General features: G+C 53.3%; 2 protein-coding genes across 16 annotated transcripts; both read left to right on the top strand.

Annotated features, from left to right (window-relative positions):
* Positions 1-4069: 4069 nt before the first annotated feature.
* On the top strand, positions 4070-4957 carry MYMX (myomixer, myoblast fusion factor). The gene has a single exon (XM_039854610.1). The coding sequence runs from the start codon at positions 4460-4462 to the stop codon at positions 4712-4714; it is 255 nt and encodes an 84-aa protein (XP_039710544.1). The 5' UTR covers positions 4070-4459; the 3' UTR covers positions 4715-4957.
* A 1210-nt stretch (positions 4958-6167) lies between these two features.
* SLC29A1 (solute carrier family 29 member 1 (Augustine blood group)) lies at positions 6168-19207 on the top strand. 15 transcript variants are annotated; one of them, XM_039854598.1, is made up of 14 exons: positions 6168-6447; positions 11497-11622; positions 12777-12859; positions 14820-14901; positions 15016-15212; positions 15314-15453; positions 15734-15868; positions 15960-16057; positions 16217-16295; positions 16730-16854; positions 17092-17200; positions 17437-17522; positions 17911-18110; positions 18516-19207. In XM_039854598.1, the coding sequence occupies exons 3-14, from the start codon at positions 12831-12833 to the stop codon at positions 18625-18627; spliced, it is 1392 nt and encodes a 463-aa protein (XP_039710532.1). In that variant the 5' UTR covers positions 6168-6447; positions 11497-11622; positions 12777-12830; the 3' UTR covers positions 18628-19207. The 15 variants fall into 15 exon arrangements, with proteins under 15 accessions (XP_039710532.1, XP_039710538.1, XP_039710530.1 ...); XM_039854596.1 differs by having other exon boundaries at positions 6169-6437; positions 11497-11606; XM_039854601.1 differs by having other exon boundaries at positions 6169-6437; positions 11497-11606; positions 12741-12859.
* Positions 19208-21721: the final 2514 nt, after the last annotated feature.

Genomic DNA, 21721 nt, shown 5'->3' with positions numbered 1-21721 from the left:
CTTTCCTGACACCTTGGCACACCCATCCAATATTTAGATCTTTTTTTGCAAAAATTTTGTTTGTTTTCTCCCTGAAGGTTTTGCTCAATCTTTCTTAGGTTTATTCTCGGGGCCTGTGGGTTTTGCTGCTCTCCCTCCTCCAATCAAATATGCCAGGCATGTCCTTCCTTACCCTTATTCCAGCCCCTTGATCCATGTCCTTCTTCCAGCCCCTTGATCCATGCCTGGGAAGCAGCTGTCTTATCCCAACAGCTGACTGTTCCTGAGAGGCCTTGATAGAAGGGCTGGGCTCACATTTCCACTCTGAGTCCTGTCAGCTGAGTCTGGGGAGAGTGACAGTTGTTTCAGTGGGGACAATGGGCTGCATTCTATTCAGGCTCCTCTCTGAGCCTCCTGCTTCCCAGACATAGCAACTGCTCTGGTGGATAGGGTAGCCCACCTGTCAACTCTTTTAGGCAACATCCAACTCCCTAACCCACTTTCTTTGGGTCTTACGAGCATGTCTAGTGTGTGTCTTACTGCCCCATTGCCTGTTCATGGGTCTTTCATTGCCTGGCATTGGTGAGCAGAGGAATGGTGGTCATGGGTAAGGGCCTGTCTCTCCTGCATGTATAATCTCTTACCTCAGAGATGTGGTTCACAAAGTGTTCTCTCAATTGTCATCACATTCAGGCCTTGGATCCTCCCAACAGCCCCACTTCTTCCTTCTACTTTTTTGAGCCCCACTCAGGAAGGTGTTTTCAGGATTACTGATGCTATGATTGGTAACAGGGCTGAACACCGGATTCTGGGCTAGTATTCTGCCTTACCCGCCGATACTTCCTCTACTTGGCTGGCCTACGCACCTGCTCTAGGTACTGTGCCTCTCAGCACTTCCTGCCCTTGATGAGGCCTCCCTGGCCTTTTTTCAGAACTCCTTGTTTGGAGTTCAGCACTGCCCTCAGCCTCCCATAACCAGGAAGCTCTCCAGGCCAGTGCTGATCCCTTGGAGGGAATGACAGGAGAGTGAAACATGACAGCCAGGTCCCAGGGCCTCTATCAATTCTTCAAGCATTAACTGAGCCTCAGCATCAACTCCTGGTGGCTGCTCATGAGCATCAGGGGGCCTTGTGGCAGGGCTTCGAGGAGTAGCCCATTGGGAAAATGCAAAATGATGAAAGGAAGAAAATTCCTGTTTATTGGACACTTTCTAGGAGCCAAGCTCTGGACCTAGTATTCTCCTATCTTTGAATCCTGCCCTTGGTAGGTGTTATGATCATCCCCACTTTAAGGAAGAAGACCACCATACAGCACAACTCTAGAGGGTGTCATGCCACCTGCAGTCTGAGTCTGCTCATGCAGCAGAGTGACCCTGAGACAGGGTGCCAGAGCCAGTACTTTAATCAAGTGAGCAATGCAGAAGCACTCTTCACCTCCTCGTGCAGGTGGGTACTGTGTCAGAGGTGATAGCCAGGTTGTAGAGTGCTTTGGACCCCTGAATGGGATAAGCAGAAAGAGGTGGGAGGAGCAGGAGGAGCAGGAGGCCCAGTGCTCCCAGGTCTTGCAAAAATTCTTAGCTCTATTACTATTCTCACCACCTCATCTTCAGTTTACCCATCTGGTTGCCTGCTGACTCTCTTGGTCTGTCCATCCTGTCTTTGGCACCTTGCATAGGCCTGGCACACAATAGGCACTCAAGGCTTATTGTTTACATGAACGGTTTGATGAACCGATACCTATGTATAGGGGTGGTAGGAGTCCCCAGGATGCTTCTAGATGGCTCTGAGGATCTAGGAAGAGAATCAGGGAGGATGACTCCAGGGGTCACTTAATGCCCAGCCCACAGGTTTCCACTTCACGAGCTGGCCTCCAGATACTTTTTTTGACTTTAAAACACAGAAGTTATGACCAATTTCCTCAGAGTTTCCTGGCCACTCCCTGGCCAGCAGAGGAAAAGGGGTAGAGGTCAGGATGGTGTAGGCAAGATACATTATAAAAGGCTAAATCAGGAACTAGAAGCAGCTTTTTTGAGAAAAGACATAAGTCCATACTCTCATGGAGTTTGTATTCTAGTTGGGGAGGCAGATAATCAACAAGATAAGGAGGTAAAATACATAGCATGTCAGACTGTGATTTGCTGTGGAGACAGCAGAGGAGGAGGTAGAGAGGAGGCAGTAGGAGATGGGGTGGAAGGAATATACTTTTAAATAGAACGGAAGGATAATATTTGGGCAAAGACTTAAAGGAGGTAAGAGATGGAGCCATGTGGCTACCTAAAGAGCCTTGCGGGCAGGAGCAATAGTAGGTGCAAAGGCCCTAAGGCAGAAACATGTCTGATACAGTTAAAGAGCTGCAAAGAGGCCGGTGTGGTTGGAGCAGAGGGAGAGAGGCAAGAACCAGAGGTTGAATCAGGAAGCCAGGGAAGGTCAGACCGTCTAGGACCCTGAGGATCATAATTAAAGCCTTTGGCTTTAACGCTGAGTGAATGGGAGTCATTGGACAGTTTGAACAACAACAACAACAACAACAACAACAAGATTTGATTCATGTTTTATAAAGATTATTATTCTGGTCACTGTGTGGAAAAGAGAAAAAGTAACACCAGTTAGGCAGCTACTATGGTAATTTAGGCAAGAGGCGATGAATGCTCAGACGAGGGTAGTAATGGTGACATTGGTGAGAAGTGGTGAGATTCTGAGTACTTTCAGAGTAGAGGCACCTGGATTTACTAATGTAGGTAATGAACTGCAATGGGAAGACAGAAGTCAGCATAACTTCTAAGATTTTGGCCAGACTAACTAGAAAGGTGCAGTTGCCATTTACAGAGATGGGAAAGCTTGAGGGAGAGGCAGGTTTGCGGGGAGATCAGGCCATGTATTTGCTGTGTGATTCTAGATAAGTTGCTTAACCACATTGAACCTGTTTCTTTATGTGTACAATGGTTAATAATCACTCCCTTGCAGCGTGATGGTGAGGATTGAGTAAGATCACGAACTCACAGGCTTGGTACGTTTGTTTAGATAAATACACGTCCCACAACGGCTCAGGGATAACAAATGGCCATCATATCTTTTCAGGAAGCAACAAGAAAAAGAGGAAGATAATGCCTATAAATTTGTATTCTAGGTCCTGCTGCCTCCTGGTAGAAATGGAGCAGAACTTTTTGATGGTTAAGTTTTCTTTCTTCAAGATCTTCACTGGTTTTGGAGGTGCGATGATGCTAATGGAGGCTGGTAGTGGGATGATGATAAATGATCACATTCCTAAGGCTGTGACGTTTACAAAACACTTTCACTGCTATTACCTCATTATTTCCATTTTATGAAATAGAATGAGGTATTTAAAAACAAAACAAACTCAGGTTGTCTCTATATCTTGCTATCACATGAAACTTCATTTAATTTCAAGGCAGGGGTGGAGAGGGACAGGGGGGAGAGGGGCAGGAAGGAAGGAGTAAGTGGAGAAGAGGATCCTGAAGTATGTATTTCTCTTCCTGTCCCTAAGTGGGAGTGACACCTAGCTCTATATAACTGGGCCCAGCCGAGTTGGGCTGCAACCTCACTCCTCTACCTCAAATGCCTCCCCAGGTCCTGTTCTCCCTGTCTTGGCCATTCAGAGCATGCCTGGTGTGTCTGGGTTGCAGTCTTACCTGCTTCTGGGGTTTGGGCAAGTGGGTCTCAGACAGTCTCATTCCAGTTAGTTACTCCTCCCAGCTATTCTTGGTTACTGAAGTAACCAAGGAGGGGATTGGAGCCCCAAAGAATCAATGTGCCTATGGTCACATCATTAGAAAGTCTAGTCTGGGTTCCAACTCTAAGGTCTGCACTCAGCAGGGAGAATTCCTACATCTGTTCCCATTTCTTGCAGTCCAGCTGCCCCTCCCCCATATACCAGGTGCCAGCAGGCAGCTGTCTCTTGCTTGCTCCCCCTATCCAGGCAAGCTGTCCTGGGTGGGGCCGAGCTGGGTGGGGCAGCCCAATGTATTGAATGTCCGTCCTCTGAGGCTGTGTCCCCACAGGCAAATTCAACCAGAGATTGCTTCTGAGCGGTGCTTCTGACTGGTGAGAGTTGCTGCCCATGGATGGGGGTGGGTGATTAGGAGGGTAAGAAGTGTCAGGTCAGCGTGGATCAAGGGCCTGCTAAAGACAACTTAAAATTGCCTGGAGAAGAACTCCTGCTGGATTGAGGGAGAAGGGATGGAGAATGTCAGGAGACTGAGGGTGTGGAAGAGGAGGGGAGGGTCCAGGAAACAGTAAGAGTCCCAGCTTTACTATGTAGTGAGAACCCTCCAGCCAACAGCTACCTGCCAAGAGAAAGGGCTTCAGGAAAACAAATGTGACCTGTGAATTGAGGTCTGGAGAGAGAGAGAATGTAAACCAAAGTGTGTGTTGTGGGGAGATACTGCCCACCCCATGTCTTTACCAGGAGCAGGAAAGGCAAGCCTAAAGTCTGGATTGCCTTCGAAGTCGCTGACCCAGCCATGCCCGTTCCACTGCTCCCGTTACTGCTTCGAATGCTGCTGTCCCGCCTGCTCCTGCCCGCTGCCCGCCTGGCCCGCCAGCACCTCCTGCCCCTGCTGCGTCGATTGGCCCGCCGCCTAGGCTCCCAGAACACGCGAGAGGCTTTGCTGGGCTGTCTGTTGTTTGTCTTCAGCCAGGGACACCCGCCAGATGCTGAGGAGGCCTCCAGAGTGGCACACCCAGAGAGGAGGGAGAGGCTAGCCCGGCAAAAATGAGGCCACGAGTCCTGGGAGCAGCAGAAACTAAATGCTTTCTTTTGGAATGAGACAGTCTTGGCACCATCACTGACTACAGCCTGCCCAGTAGGCATCAAGATATGGTTCAGGGCTGAGCATGAGATGGGTCCAACTAAGACATGTCTCCTGGCTCCCAGCAGAAAGGCCTGGAACGATGCCCTGGATCTAGAGAAGACCCCATTTTTACCCCTCCCTCCCTGCATTCCTCCCAAGACCTTTCTGAATCACCCCGGGCCTCAGCAGCGAAAAAAAATGACTCTCCCCCCTCTCCCCACCACCAGATAAGTGGAGACATAAGGTCCAATGATGGACAATGCTTAACCCAGAGAGAATTGACAATTTAGTGCAGATGCAAGGTTTTAATCTAGATTGTCTTCCAAACTCAGGATTTATCTTAAAAGAATAAGACCTTGATTCCCCGAGAAGCAGTCCTGCCCCCAAAGCCCAGCATGTAGGAGGTGCTCAATAAATACTTCTTTATTCTTGGGATTCCTCTGAAAGTCTTGTTACCCATACCTGAGCCGAGCCTGCACTGCACCTGAGTGGGAGTGGAGGACAACTCAAGGCTTTCTCTGATCCCCTATTCCATGTCCCTGTCAATCCTCATCTCCTGGAAGTTCTTTTGTTTCAATTCAGCCAATAGGCACACTCTGATCCAGCAGTCCTGGGGCTCTCTTGGAGAGAGTTTGGTCATCCAGCTCAAGGTAAGAAGGAAAACGTCCTTGACTGAGTTTGGAGACTCTTCTCAGCTAATGGTGGTTGGGAAGAGGGAGATTTGTTGGCTTGGGGACCCCTGTGGTCAGTCTCCCAGGGGAGCAGAGCAAAAATAATGCATGCTCCTGAGAGGGACTCTGTCTCTGAAGAGATGGGGTGGGGGAGGGTGGCCTGAGGAATTCACTGCTTTACATACCTCCCCAGTAGGAGGCCCCTCAGGGGTCAAATATGAGTTGTCAAAAGTATCTGCATTTCAGCCTCGAATAATTTGCTTAGGGTTCCCCTGCAATAGTCCTCCCTCCCTTCCTTAACCAGCGAGTCTCGGGCTCCGGGGTCTGAGGGAGACGGTAAGGAATACAGGCATCTTTTAGTACCCCCATCCGGTCCCCACACCCGTCATAAGGTTAGGCGTGGGTAAGACCTGAGACCAGAGCTATGCGGCCCCATCCCAGCCCTGCGGGGTTTTCCTCCAGACTCTCCCTCCACCCACCCTCCTCACCACCGCTCGACCATCTGCTTCCACCCGGTGTCCTCAAAAGCCAGTGCACATGCTCGCCCCGCACGGAAAGTCGGCCTGGGGTTAGAGGTGGAGTGAAGCGGGTGTGAGCTCCTGGCCTCCTAACCCAGTTCCCTCTCGAGTCACAAAGCAATTTTTTTTTTTTTTGACTCCTGCTCCCAGGCTCCCTTTCCGTCCGCTTCCCCCGAAGCGCGCCGCGCTCCCGAGCAACGGCAGGCAGGACAGAGGCCGCCGCAGAGCTCCGGGCGGGCGCGGGATTGCCGGTTGCAGCCCCTCTCCGCCCCGCCCCTTCCCCACCTCACTCTACCCTCCCCGCGCCTCCTTCGGCAGCTCAGACTGGTCGGACGCGGCGCGAACTGCGATTTCCGGCTACCGCCCCAACCCCGAAGTGAGGGGCCCAGGAGGGCAACCAGAGGCCTGACGGCCTGGGAATTTCCGTCTCTTCTCTGCAACTTCGGATGCACCTCTAAGGTCTCCGCAGGTGTGCGGGGAGCAGAGGCGGGAGCCGCGGGGGCCGGGGCGGTGTCTGCGGTGTTCCCAGGCAGCACGGTGGGGCGGGGCGGAGAGTGGTGCTGGTAGGGCTCTCTTTGCGATGGGGCTATCAAAAGAGTCGGCTTCTGCTGTTTCTGGCGGAGTGGATACTTTTCTGGGATTTTGAGGGCCGCTGTTAGATGACTGCCCCTCACCCCAACCACATACAGATCACTCAAGGTCAGAGGCCAGCCAGCCCAGAGCAGGGTGTAAGTAAGGGCAGAGGTCTGAGAAATTAGAAGGGCAAGCCCAGACCTAGCTAACAGAGTCCATACCCACTCTAAAGGAAGATGAGGGAAGTGATCCTGTCTCTATTTTAAATGTTGATGTTTTGTTCATCATGGGTTTTTTGCAATAACTTTGATTTTTTTAAAGTATTGCATTAAAATATTATTTATCTTAATTCCTGAATTATTGGCTGTCCCCTTAAAATTTGCGCCTCAGGCAAGTGCCTCACTGTCCTCACCCTAGTCCCAGTCCTGCCACAAGGCCGTGGAGATATAACCACTAATTCAGCTGACAACACACAATCATGAGACACGTCCTGGCGACAACGCTGGGCTGAGCAAACACACTTCCAGCAAACAGATGGACACAGGGCTGGGGGAAGATAGGACTTTGTTTGTGAGGTGGTGAGGCAGGCTTGAGGCCTGGGGAGGAGGGAGTCTGGGGCAAGCCAGTCTCAAATAGGGTGGGGGTGGGGTGCAGCTGGATCAGCCCTTCCCACCCCACTCCTGTGCCAGGGACCTGAGGGAGCCCAGGGAGGGAGCGAGCCATAAGATTGGGTGGATGGTGGCAAGGACTGCCTGGACCTGGCTAGAAAAACTCCAGGCACAAGCTGGTGTGAGTTGGAGCTTTAAGGCTGTCCAGCAGAGGGCCCTAGCACCCAGAAACCATCTCTGTCCAGGGAGGTAACTCTGGAGGGGTGTGGGTGCTGGCTGGCAGCCCAGGTAGGGTGAGTGCCAGATGGGCTTCTCTCCAGCAATAACAGCCCTAGCTGTTGCCATTTAGAGAGCAGTCCAGGCTTCAGCGGGGGTGGGGAGAGGAGCCATCCTTCCCCTTTATGGCCTTGGACCCTCACCACTTCCCTCCAGTTTCTTTCCACTTCCAGCCCCCTTGGCACACAACTGCAGCCACTGGCCACCAGCCTGGCTATGCTTGGCAGATCTGTCTGACCCCTAAGGCCTGCCATCCCCCAAAAGCCCACAGCCGGGCAATGACAGTGGGGAGAGAGGCAGGGGCCAAAGAAGAGGAGAAAGGAGGGCCAGGAGAGGAAGAGAGAAAGACTGGACAAACACTGGGTGGGAAGGGGGGGGGTGTTGTTGATCCAGACATGAAGCCGTTTTCAAGCCATGGGTCGGTGCCTAGAAAAATAACCACCAATATCCCTCTTCCTGCCCTCTGCTTGGTTAAGGCTTCGGATGATGCTGTGTCATGTCTCTGTGGGACAAGTTGTAGGAAGGCTGGGAGCACCCCTTCTGGAGCATCCCTTGATCCTAAGTAGAAAAGCTGTCTCCCCTCCCAGGGCCCCATCTGTTCTCTGGGGAGAGGATGTGACTGCCTTATCCCTATGATGTTAGTACTCCTAATTGTTAATTAGTGTCTGTGGCTTCGCCAGAGAACAGGCCTCTTGGTGCAGGAAGGGAGGAGTGCTGGACTGGATTTTCTCTCCTCAGTGCCTCTCCAGACTTTGGATTATCTTCCAGCACTGAGGGCTGCTGTAGGGGCAGAGATTCTCCTTCTTCCCAATTTACTAACCAACAAAGAAGGAGGGAATCCCTTCACCCTCCCTTGGAGGTACTAGAAGGACTGACCACTCCTCAGCATACCCACCCGCTTCCTTCTCTACTAGTGGAGGATGTGAAGCTGGGCAAGGCTTCTGCCTCAGAGTATCAGGACTATAGGATTCACTCAGGATATAAGGCTGTTCCCTTGCTTTTTCTCTTTGCTTCAGTCTTTCCAAAGTTCTAGATTTAGAAAGGGTGAATCATGAAGGTGCTATAGGGCTGTGCCTCTACCTATCTCCCCATACAGAGCCACACATCCCCCTCCAAGTCACAGTTGTGGGTGGCTGTGGTGTTTGTATAGGTGCGTGGGTCTGTGTGTGTTAGAGGTGGGAAAACCCACCATGCTGGTCACTGATTATATATGTCAGAGGGATCCCAAGGTGTGTGAGGGGTGGGGGTGGGGGGAAGAGCAGAAGACAGGACAGGTCTGAAAGGAAGAAAGTGACACCGAAAAGTTCACTGCAAAGGAAGAAGGTACACTGTGGGGAAAAAGTGGCGTGGGAGGGGATTTGGGGAGTGATGGCTGAACATCTGAGATATAGTATGGGTGGACGTGGGGGCGTCTGGGCCTGTTTGAGCAGGTTTGTCTCTGGGAAATCCCCGAGACGAGTTATGTAGGATTTGTGTAGCCCCGGCGCGCAGAAGACTAGGGGTACCAGTGTGGGGTTGTACGCTCCAGCGCCACGTGCACCTTGATGGGGCAGGGATTGGTGGGGCCAGGCCCAGAAAAGTACGAGCTACAGAAATAACAACGCGAAGCGTGGGCCAGGCGGCGATGCGGGGAGCAGGGTCTTGGGATGTGGGCCCCTTCGGGTTCGGAGCAGCTGTGCTGTTGGCAGGGGCGGGCCGGGGCGGGCCGGGGCGGGGCCGGGACGGCTGCGGGTGGGGGAGGACGGGGAGAGCCAGCGGCGTGGGGGCGCGCCCGGGGCGGGCCCAGTGGAAGGCGGGTATGAATGCGCTGCAGCGGGCGCGGGAAACGGCTAGAGAGTGCGCGGATATCAGCGTTGGAGGGAGGACTCCTTCCTGGCAGGTGCTGCCTGGGGTCGGCGGGGCTGGGGAGCCGTGGGGCTGGGGAGCGCCGGGACGTAAGGCACCGCTTCCCGCCTGCCACGAGGGCAGGGAGGCCCGGCCTGGCAGCTGCGCAGCTAGCAGAGGGGACGCCAGGTGGGGGCACCCCTGCGTAGAGCATGCGGAGCGGCGCAGCACGTGGCGTGCAAAGGGTCGGGGCTCAGAGGGACCCTGCAGGGACCGGAACGCGAGAGGGGCAGGACGGAGTGCCTCCTGGGCCTGGAACCAGCTGTCGCCGAGTTGACCTCCGGAAAGGGCGGGCGAGTAGATGGTTAATAGCGATCAATCTGGTTGGTACAGGGGAGGGGCTGCGCCGTTAACCGCTATGCGTGAGGGGAATGGGGCTGAGAGCACACAAAACCGAGCTGGAGAGACTCTCTTTAACCCCCGCCTTTTATTAGCAAACTCGTGTCCCTAGCTACCCCTTCCTAGGTCCTTATTAATTCCCAGAAAGAGGACCCTTCTTTAACTCAGAAAGGACAAGGACACACACCCCAGGTGTTCTTCCCGAGGAAGAGCAGTGGTGGGTGAGGGCTGGTCCCACTCTGCCCCTCGCCCCTCTTGGAGCCTCCCCTCTGCCCATTTCTCTGGTAACCTTTAGGCCCTCCCATTTGTCCTGCTTGTGAACTTTTCCATGCCAGGATGTGGGAGGGAAGGTTGCCTTACACGTGACACCCATGTCAGGCTGCAGATGACCTGGGCCTTCACCTTATTTTTCTCCCTTAGTTGGAGTAGAACACCCCCACCTCCCAGTATATTGGGCTAGTTGGGTAGCAGCCTTTATACCTCCCTCTTCACCCCAGAAGGAGCGTAGAATAAGCTACATGTAGAGTTTGAATTCTAGCTCACTCCTTCACCACTAGCTCTGTGACCTCAGACAAGTGATTCGATCTCTCTGAACTTTAGCTGCCTCTATCTGTTCAATGGGGACAATTTAAAACTAGCTAATAGGTGGTTGTGAGGGAAGAGAGGGTACCTGCAGGTAGTGGCTGGCCCCATATGGAATCCTGGGGAGTGGAGAATTTGATGTTACCACAAGGATCTGTCTGGAAGCTGGGATGCATGAAAGGTGTTAGGAGCATGGGGGTGGGGAGGTATTCAGTTTGGTGGCTGCTTTCAGGGCCTCATCTCGGCAGGCCAAGGCATGGCTGGAGGGACACCAGATTCTCTGAGCTGTTATCAAATCCCCGGTTGCTGCTGGGCAAAGGCAGACAAGAATAAAACACCTGGGCTGGCCTGCTGAGTGTCAAGATGTGGGCGGGGGAGGGGGCTGCCCCAGGAGTTGAATTGTGCCCAGGACTGGGGTGGGTTTGGCTAGAACAAAGAACAGGTATGTAGCTGGGGGAGAGGGCAGAAATTAATACTTCTCTAAGCCTAAGGCAGATTTCACTAAGGAAGGAGACGTACCCTATTCTCTCCACTCAGTCTCTGGTCTGGTTTGAAACAGCGTCCATATGCTCTTTACTGCCTGGAACTTTGCCTGTGGGGGTGGGGGTGGAGCACAGTATGCTGAGGTGGGAAGCTCAGGGTTCTCCTCCCTGCTCCCTAGTAGAAAACTTGTCTTGAGCCTTCTCTATCCACCCCTCAGGGTACAGCTCTCTTTTCCTATCTCTCTAGAAAATGTAAAAACATGTTGTTCTCCACTCTGTGCCCACTGCCTAGAACCTGGTTAGCATGCAGAGGTTCTCGGTAAATATTTGTGGAAAGGATGAATGAAAGAAGCCCTTTGCCTCTATCTGGAGGCCTGTGATTCTGCTCCTCCCTTCCTTGTTCTACAACCCAGGTGTGGGCTGGGGGACTGAAGAGAGCTTTTAGAGAGTCTGGAGTTTACCCAGGAAGGGGTTGAGAAGACTTACAGGAACAGGTAGAAAAACCCCTCGATGGTCTGGGGTACTGGATGGTATCTCTTTGTCTTGAGGTTCAGATCTGGAGCACTGGCTGCACCTGAGTTGACCCACCCCCTCAGCTCCCCTGCTGAGACAATTGGGTCTCTTATCTCCCAAGCTACAGGGGTAGTGTTTTATCTTCTGGTTGAGTGTATGTGAGGCTTCTCAGAATGAGGAAACTTCCTCCCACAGCAAGGCCTGGGGGGTTCTCTCCCCATATGCCCTGTGCCACTGTCTTCATTCTGGACCCTTACCCAGGAGGAGCCCATGGACAAGGCCTGCTGCCTGAGCCGGAGCTAGGACGACCTCCCAGGGACTGCCCAGGCCCCCTCTGCTCTCACCCTTCTGCTGGCAAGTCTGGGCATCTGGTGAGTGCTGGCCCAGGTAGGCAAGAGGGGAAGCCAGTCCTCGCTCCAGAGCTAGGCCTGGATGCACCAGGACACGCCTGCCTGCCTTTCCATGCCATCTAAAGGGAAAGCTGTTTCATCTGCTGGTTCCAAAGAGGTCCTAGCTACAGAAATAACAGGGGCGAGCAGGAGAGGGACGCTGAGGGGGAAGGCAGGAGAGGGACACAGAGGAGGAGGCTAGGAGCTTTGGGACTATGCAGTTAGTCAGGCCTGTGCCCCCATTCCCCGCAATCTTCCCTCTAAGTTTGCTCTCAGAAAGGGAAAGAGGACATGGGCCTGAGAGTAAGTTAGAGAGGAACCAAGGGGGGATGGGGTACCGCCGGGACCAGGACTAAGGGTCAGGGGCGAGGCCAGTCTAGGTTGTGGAAAGGGCTGTGTCGCATATCTATCGGAAAGTATTTTCCTGGAAAACTGGCTAGGAACTAGGAAGCCCCTGGGCAGTAGCTGGAAAGGAAGATTGAAGTGCCACCAGCAGAGGGGCTAGAGTCTGAGGTGCCTCTAGGAGGGAACAGGCTCTCTAGAGCCCACTATAGCCATGAGTCCAAGGGCTCCCTGGGAGGGCGGAGAGGTCAGATTTGCAGAGAGGTCCTGGAGGGGGAGGCCTCTCTGGCTTGGCCTCAGTCATCATTGATCCCTGTGGCTGCTGCTACTACAGATCTGTTTGTTTTGTGCCTCCCTCCTCCCCCCACCTCTCCCTCTCTGCTCTATCTCTTTTCTGTTTCCCTCCTCCTCTCCCTCCTTCCATAGTTGTCACTGTCCCTGACCCCTCTCATCTTCCTTGCCTTTGCCTGTCTTTCTCTCCCTCTCAGTCAGAGTCCTCCTCCTTCCCTCCTGCTCTCCACCCGCTGGTTTCCCAGCTTACAAACTGCTTCGCTGCTAGATAAAAATAGCGATGGCAGCAGCCAGGCCAGGCCTGGCGCCAGGTAGAGCCTGAGCAGGCAGGGGGGCCCAACAGGATTGCCCAGAGGGGTCAGATCGAGCAGTCCTGAGAGGCAGGGCCGATAGAGGGTCCTGCTGGATTGTAAGGCTTGCCAGCTCAGCCTGCCTTGCCCGGTCCTGGCCCCCAAGAGTCTGAAGAGGCCTGTGGGGAAACAGGGCGAAGACAAGGCCTCGCACTGCTTCTGCCCCCAGCAAGCCTCAGAAGAAGGGAGCTGTCAGCCAAGCAAAACCAAGAACGCTGTCACCATGACAACCAGTCACCAGCCTCAGGACAGGTACTGGGGGACCTGGGTTGGAGACCCAGGGGAGTGAAATGGGTCTCCAGGGGGCTGGGTGTGGTATCCTTTGGAATTTGGAGTTGTCACTGCTAACTGGCCTTCTAGCCAGGTAGCTGTGAGTCAGGTCTGCATCTGGGGTGGGGGCTATGCATGCCTTGGCTGGCTGCTGGCTGGGGTTTCTGTGGGGAGGGCAAAGATGGGTGGGTGGCAGCCCCTCCCCGGCCTTGTCAGTATTTCCACTGTTGCTTTCTGGCCAGCCAGAAGCTTCCAGCTCCTCCCACCATCACCGTGGGGAGATATTTGTCAGCACCCCTCATCCCTGAGCGCATCTGGCAGGACTACCCGTCCCTCAGGGCTGCCTCTGCCTTAGATGACCTCTTCCCACCCCAGTCCTTGCTCTGACCTCTCACTTCCCCACCTCTGGAGCCTGTGAACTGCCTCAAGTTAGACCCATAACTGTGATTGTACATATGTGTTTTAGGGTAAGAGGCTGTAGCTTGATTCAAGTTCTCCAAGGAGTCTAGGACCCAAGGAAGGTGACGGAGTCATGCCTCAGATCTAAAGCTCTTCGACTCAGGCCCCTGACCCCATCACCTCTCCCTGCTCATTCTGTCTCCTTCCTATGCCAAAGGCTAGAGAACTAGACCGCTTCTGGCTGTGGGACCTTAGGCACTTAGTTTAATCTCTCCAAGATTGTTTTCCATCTGTAAAATAGAGGCGAGGTTTATTTGGAGGGAGAGAATGTAAGGAGACAGAATTTAAGGTGTACAGGCTCCAGGTTGGCTCCCACCGCCTCCACTCCCAGGCTGCCTGCCTGCCCCTTCTCAACCTCACCACTCCCAGCCGTTCTCTGAGCCCCTCTCCATTGCCATCACCTGTTGCACTCATGCAGCCTCCACTCTCACCCTCTATCCCGTGTGACCTTGGCTGGGAGTTTCTCCCTTCATCCTGGGTCTCTGAATCAAACCCTTAGCTCTCTTTTTCAAGGTGGGGAGGATATGAGAGAATTGGGGAGATAACAGTTATAATGGCTCAGACCTGCGCAGTTGGTGTGTTCACCCAGGCCCTCCCTGTGTGAGGTCAGGCCCTAGTCTCACTGCTTTGGGCTTTGTCTTTGTCTCTCTGAGAAAGCAGATGTTGGTTGGGAGGATATGGTTGACACATCTTGAGACCACAGTGGGAGGGTCTAGGGCTGCCTGGGGGAAGCTGGCCCATCCTAGACAGGCCCTGAGGTATAGCGCTTGGGGCCGTGCCCTGGCCAAAGCTGGGGTGGCACTTATTTACACTCTGGGGCCCGGGTGACGTCCAGTGGCCTGATACCTCTTGGCCTACCCTAGGCGGTGTGACCTACAAAGCCGGTTCTGTCTGGGCCCGGAAAAAACAGCTTTCACTTACCAGCTGCCCAAAGGCACCCCGCCTGCCTATCCCACTAGGTCTGGAATAGTCTGGGAGTTTCTTGACCTCAGAATCCTCTTTGGGGAGCCACACAGTCCCTGCCCAGACTGCATAATCATAATCACTTCCAGCCTTCCTGGCGGGGGTGGAAGACACTTGCTATTTGCTTTCTCACTCACCCACCACCCCCAGTCTTTAGCAGGATTTCTAAAACTACCTCCGGATGTGTGGGTCACACTGGTTCCCAAGGCTGCAAGCTCCCCTGAGTCTTTGGGGGCTGAGAACCACCGTCCTGCGGTCATGCCCTTCAGCCCTGTGTCCCTGGTCCGCCTCCCGCTCTGGACTTGACTGGGCCCTTTTCCATATCCCAGGACACCTCCCCCTCTGCACACACCCATAGGAGGACATGTGCACATGGACACAAACACAATGCCCTGTACCCTGGGACAGCCGGAGAGAATAAAAGTCAGGGAGGGACGAGCTTCTCCAGGTTTGATCTGGGGAGGAGGGTAGGATGGTGCGTGGTGCGTCACTTGGTCCCTCTTCCCTTTCCCATCTGCAGGTACAAAGCCGTCTGGCTTATCTTCTTCATGCTGGGTCTGGGGACCCTGCTCCCCTGGAATTTTTTTATGACAGCCACTCAGGTGAGACCAAGGGGACTGGGCCCCGGGGGGTATGTCCACTGGGCATGTAAGGCCTGCATCTGTACTCGTGGGCACAGGGAGAGAGGTTCCAACACTTCTCTGCATCCCCCATAGTACTTCACAAACCGCCTGGACCAGTATCAGAACATGTCCTCTACTGAACCGAGCAGGGATATCCAGGCCTTGGCCACCACCACAGCACCCTCTCCAAAGCGGAATTCTCTGAGTGCCATTTTCAACAATGTCATGACCCTGTGTGCCATGTTGCCCCTGCTGCTCTTCACCTGCCTCAACTCCTTCCTGCATCAGAAGTGAGCACCAGAACCAGCCTGACCCTCGGCTGCCTCCCATGTGCCCTGGGCTGAGCCTCCGCTTTAACCACTCTTCTCTGCCGCCTTGTCCTCTCCTGCAGGATCTCCCAGTCTGTTCGGATCCTGGGTAGCCTGGTGGCTATCCTGCTGGTGTTCCTGATCACTGCTATTCTGGTGAAGGTGCACCTGGATGCCCTCCCCTTCTTCATCATCACCATGATCAAGATCATGCTCATTAATTGTAAGCAGGGCTGGGAGGGGATCTGGGGCAAAGACTTTTTCACATACCCCCACCCTTCTTTCAGACCCACAGGCAGCCGTTCCCCAGAGGAAATGGATGCTGTGGGCAGTCAGGGTTCAGAGGCCTGAGCAGGCAGAGACCAGGGCTGAGAGTCTGGGCAGAGAGAAGGGCCACTGAGTGTCAAAGACTCACTGGGAGGAAAGAAGGAGTTACAGGGACCTGTTTTCCCATGAACCCCAGCCTGCCCCCTCCCCTGCTAATGCCCGCCTTGTTCCCCCAGCGTTTGGTGCCATCCTGCAGGGCAGCCTGTTTGGTCTGGCTGGCCTCCTGCCTGCTAACTACACGGCCCCCATCATGAGTGGCCAGGGCCTGGCAGGCATCTTCGCCTCAGTGGCCATGATCTGTGCCATTGCCAGTAAGTCTTGCTGTCTCTCTGTCTGTTGCTCTGGATTTTGTGGAGAGATGGGGGTGGGGCCTGTCTCATCACAGACACCCTCCACCCCCAGGTGGCTCAGAACTCTCAGAAAGCGCCTTCGGCTATTTTATCACAGCCTGTGGGGTCATTGTTTTGGCTATCATCTGTTACCTGGGCCTGTCCCGGCTGGTGAGCAAAAGAAGAAAGCAGGGGTTTGGAGGCTGGGGGTGGGGTGGGGGCGTCTAGGGTTCCAGACCAAGGGTATTCTGAGGCTGAAACCTGTGGGGGGACGCAGGGTTTCGGGAGATACCACCTCTGAATCCACCTCCCGTCTCCCTCACTTTATAGGCATTCTACCGCTACTACCAGCAGCTCAAGCTCGAAGGGCCTGGGGAACAGGAGACCAAGTTGGACCTCATTAGTAAAGGTCTGAATAGCCTGAGGAAGCCGGGTGGAGGACAGCCTCCTGGCAGGGGGACAGCTGAGCTCAGAGGGCAGAAACCAGTATATTGTTAGCTGGCAGAAATGAGCCAGAGGCCAGAGGGACCACAGGTGGAGTGAGGGGGACAATGGGAAATAAGGGTTGGGAAAAATAAAGTTGGGGGGAGATCCTGGATTACCCTGAATACCTGAGGACAGTGGGAAGCAATTTCGGATTCTCGGACAAGGTCAAACATGAGCTGAGGCTCCCGGGAGAGGTCAGGACGTAAGGACTGGTGCTATGGGGATTTAGAGAAGGTCTGGGCTAGGTTTTAGGATATGGCTATACACTGTAAGGGGTGTCTACCCCCAACTAACTCCAGCCCTTTTGGGGGATGTGTGTGTCATTTTCTGTTGCTCTGTCCTTTCTGCAACTTGAAGATCCTTCCACAACCTGTCACCCTCCAGGAGAACAGCCAAGAGCAGGCAAAGAGGAGCCTGGAGTTTCAGCCCCCAACTCTCAGACCACCAACAAAAGCCACTCAATCCTAGCCATCCTCAAAAATGTGCGTGGGGAATGGGGCATGGGGCATGGGGCATGGGTGTCCTGCCCTCTACCTCTCAGCCTCTTTCTCTCCTCATCCCAACCCCCCTGACATTGTCCATCGAATCCCTTTCTGACCTGAGACTGGCTACTCTCCTGGATTCTTGTTCGTGCGTGCGTGCATGCGTGCGTGCGTGTATTCATGGTTCTTCAATGCACGGCCACCATGAAGACATGGGCCTGGGTTCCTTTCCTCCAGATCTTGGTCCCGGCTCTCTCCGTCTGCTTCATCTTTACGGTCACCATTGGGGTGTTTCCTGCTGTGACCGCGGAGGTCAAGTCCAGCATTGCAGGCACCAGTACCTGGCGTAAGGACACCATAGGTTCCCAGGATGGAGACAGGGACTTGAGCTGGACTGGGGTTGGGGAAGAGGGGACCCTGGGCTGCCATCTCCCCACCTTGACTCTTCTGTTACATTTGCCCTTCCTTGGGCTAAAAGCATCTCTACTTTACAGTTGGAAAAACAGTCCAAGTGAGGGTCAAGGTTGTTAAATCTGCCTGCGGACCTCATAAACATCCCCTAATGTAGTCTTCCTCTTCCAGAGGATTACTTCATTCCCGTTTCCTGTTTCTTGACTTTCAATGTCTTTGACTGGCTGGGCCGGAGCCTCACAGCCATATCCATGTGGGTAAGTGGAAGAGGGTATCAAGCTCCTGTGAGAGGGAAGAGTCCACCCTGAGACCAAGAACCTATGGTGGCAAGGGGATCATGCTTTTTTAAAAACCAAGAACATGATCTATAGTAAGGTATACAAGTCTTAAGTGTATAGCTTAATGAGTATAACACACACACACACACACACACACTCCCTCCCTCCCTCTCTCCTCCCTCCCCTCCATAATCACCAGCCAGGTCCAGAGGAAGAACATTTCCAGCATTCCAGAAGGTTCTACTCTACCCTCTCCCAGTCAGTACCCCTAAGGGTATCCAGGCTCTGAGGTTTCAATTCAGATCCTGAGTGACTAAATGGAGCCCTGGGGGCCACCCCCAGCTGAGGCACTGCCTGGTTGCTACAGCCTGGGAAGGACAGCCTCTTGCTGCCATGCTTGGTGCTGGCCCGGCTGGTGTTTGTGCCCCTGCTGCTGCTGTGCAATGTCCAGCCCCGCCGATACCTGACTGTGGTCTTTGAGCACGATGCCTGGTTCATCATCTTCGTGGCTGCCTTCGCCTTCTCCAATGGCTACCTCGCCAGTCTCTGCATGTGCTTCGGGCCCAAGTGAGTGGGGAACCCAGAGGCATCAGGCAGGATCTAGAGTTCCAGCAGGGGATATTTGATAGACGGAGAGAGGGTAAAAGGAGACTCCCTGATCCTGGAGCTTAAGGTTTCCAGGCTAAGAGAGGAGATGCTTGGGAAGGGGCACCTAGGCTAAAGGGGTTTTTGTGGGAAGTGCGGGGGTGGGGTGCACAAGCTAATAGGGATGTGGGAGGGGGCTCTCAGGTTAGGTGGAGGGCAGACCCCAGGATGTGTTTCTCTAAGAGGGAAAAGCCAGATTGGGGTTGGGAAAGGAGGATGTGTTGGCTAGCAGAATTAGGTGCTCAGGCAAATCTCCCCACCCTTGATGCTCTAGGGGGGTGGGAGGGCTGGAGTAGGGCCCATCCTAAGGTAGCCTTGCCTCTCTAGGAAAGTGAAGCCGGCTGAGGCAGAGACAGCTGGAACCATCATGGCCTTCTTTCTGTCTCTTGGCCTGGCACTGGGGGCTGTCTTCTCCTTCCTGTTCCGGGCAATTGTGTGACCATTGATGAACAGAGGACTGCACCAACTGTCTGCTCCTGCCCCTTCCTTCTGCAGAGATGGGCAGGGGTGGGCTGTAGGTTTTCTCTTCTAGCCAACTTCTGCTTTTTCATGGCCTGTGGTAGGCCCTGGTGTCCAGGCCCTGAGGAGGGAGCCTCTGGGTAGACAGTGGGGGGATATTGTGGGCCTCAGGGTCAGAGTTGAGAGAGAGGACACATTCTATGCATATGCTAGAAACCCCCACACTTGGATCTTACTGATCCTTGATTGAGCGGGACAATGGAGGTTCCTAGGCTCAGTGTGTGTGTGTGTGTCTGTGTGTGTCTGTGTGTGTTTGTGTTGCCTGTACTAGGGGCTAGGACTGTCTCTTCTAAGGTCCAGTCTATATCATTTGCAATCCCTCCTTATCCCCCTGTCCCTCTTCCTCCAACCTCTCCTTGTCCCTCTCCTGCTCCCCCTGCCTTGTTCCCACCCATCATGCACCCTATACAGTTGCCATTTTACTGCCTTTTTTATACTCAACAAACCAGGTACCTTCAGAGGCTCTCTGACTAAATAAACCATTTTTTTCCCTCCATGGCTTCCTGTGTCCTCCAGCCATGGCTTCATGCCCTGGGGACTGTTTAGGGATGGAGTCTGGGGGGATGAGCATGACCCAGCTGTGGGGTCTTGGCCAGCACTGGGCCTGGGTCTAAGGTTAGGGGTGGAGGTGGGGGGAGTTAGCCCTCTTACCCTCAGAGGGGCTGCAGTGCCCCCTGCTGCGGCCACAGAGGAGAGACAGGCCTAGAGCCAGGACACTCAAATTGTTGGATTGTTGCTTCATTCCTTCCATGGGACTGGAGATGGAGACAGCACCCCGACTTTCTTTTGTTTTTACTGTCACCCCCTCCACTCTCTCCTCACCCCTCAGCCCCGGTAATGAGCTCTGCAAAACTAGCCATCTTTCCCCTCATCAGACTCCCCCCACTCAGCTCCTGACCATACTCCCATACCTCCCAGCAAGAACACCTAGGGTTCTCCCTTACCTGGCACTCTGCCCTGACACCAAAGCTTAGACCTCCCCTTCTCTTCTCAAACTCTGGCATAGGGAGGGGTGGGATGGGATGGTATAGGACCATGAGAGTGTCTCAGTGGAGGGAGCCATACCACTGGGTCCCGTATATCAAAAATGGCTCTTCCGACAGAAAATGGAACTAGAGCTCTGGCACTGTGGACCTCCCTCCCCCCCCCCCCCCGCCACTGCCCCCACTTCCCCGCAATCTCACTGGCCCTGGCCCTGAGCACATGTCTCAGAAGGGGAGGAGGTATTCCCACACAACCCAGACTGCTCACTGGTCCCTGACCAGCAGGTTGCTAGAGTTGGCACCAATGTCAAGGCTTCATTCTTCAGTTTAATTTAATTAAAGGCTTCAGGCTTCATTAAAGTTAGTTAAGTATATCATTGTATGGGAAATGAGTCCATGTACTCCAATATCAAACCTGCATATATAGCTGAGGTTGGTGAAAAAATAAGGTATTCCTTTCCTAGCAGATGCAAAAGTAAGGGGTTCCCTGAGTATTCTCTAGTCTTTGCAGTGCCCTTTGGCAATGAGTCAGGCTGAGTTAAACCTGTACTCCTCTCTGTCCTTGAGAAGTCTCCATTGTACCCAAACCTGAGAGTCCTATTGGGCTCCTTCCTAGCACCATTAGCCCCTCAGGGAGCCTGCATTTCTTCCCTGGATCTCCTCACTGCCTCCTGCCTGGCCTTTCAGGACTCCTGCCCTGGTCTCCTTCCACACATGGCCACAGGATAACCTGAAAACAAATTTAGTCATATGCTGGTCTCTCTCCTTGGAGCATGCCAAGCATTTCCAGAACTTCCACCACCTCCACCGCCACCACCAAAACAGCCAGTTCTTCCACCTTTGCACCCCAGAACTGTTTTAACTTTGTGACATATCTTTTATCATGCTGTTACCTTAATCCAACCAGCAGACTCATGTTTTTCAGGTTAGTGTCTACATTCTATTCATGTGTTGACTCTTTAAGCTACAAGTGCAATATCTGGCTCCCAGAGGTACTCAAAAAACGTTTGTTTCACTCATCCGCTTTTTCCTCCCCACATGGTCTTCACATGCCTGACTCCAGCTGTGTGGTAGCACTCATTTGTGCTGCTTGTACCCATGGGTTAGATATGAATATTAAATAGGCTTCTGTCAAGCCCAGCAATGCTTTGAAGGAAGAAAAAACATTACAGTCACTTCTTTCTCTACTTACATTGATGTTGAAGAAAATTACTAGAATATTTCCCCCCCTAAATTCTCTTAGACTCCTCCCAGAAGGGCAGGTTTTCTAATGCGAATGACAAAAAATTTGCAGTCTCACTCATTTCCATTCTGACCACAGGGTTTCCACCTGAAACCGAGAGGAGGAGAGGTCAGAAAAAGCAGCTCCCTTGCCTCCTGTCTGCCCAACTGCAGTGATTGCTCCAGACCACAAGGGGGCGCTCTGCAGAAAAATCACTTGTGGGAGGCGGTCCCCTATTGGGCCTCACCATTTTCCTCTTAGCACTTTGCTTCATGTAAGGTGGGGAGGTCTGGGCATGAGAATCTGCCAAATAGCCCTGATTCTGCCATGACTTGTGCTGGTCATCACCTGTGTGGTGTTTCTGGCCAAAGCATCAGTCTGTGTATTCATCCGATGTCCTAGCTGGGGTGGCTGCCACTGCAACACAGAAATTTACCTCTAGTTTAATCTTCTATGGTGAATCGTTGGGCTTAAACTTTTGAAAAGCTAAGAGCCCCAGTAAAATCAGGCTCAAGTATAACTGATAAATATATCAGTTCTTTGAGGTAAATATGTAAAGAGGATGATGAGGGCAGTATAAGTATGTGTGTGGGTGGGGGTGGCTTGACAAAAGAACCCCAATTGCTAGGGATGTAAATTATTCTCAGAATGTTAAGTTATGATAATGATTTAAAATGGATGTGAACAGAGAAATTTAGTTACTTTAGAGAGCCCTTCTCTCTGGGCAGCAGGCCCTGCTTGAAACCGTCTCAGTACACAGGCAGAGTGGCGGTCTGAGGGGAGTCAGCCAGCCAGCAGATGTGACAGGG

Source organism: Pteropus medius, unplaced genomic scaffold (assembly GCF_902729225.1).
Source record: "Pteropus medius unplaced genomic scaffold, Ma_sr-lr_union100, whole genome shotgun sequence".
Classification (NCBI taxonomy): domain Eukaryota; kingdom Metazoa; phylum Chordata; class Mammalia; order Chiroptera; family Pteropodidae; genus Pteropus; species Pteropus medius.
Note: the sequence above shows the minus strand (reverse complement) of the source record. Positions and strands in the feature narration are given on the sequence as shown.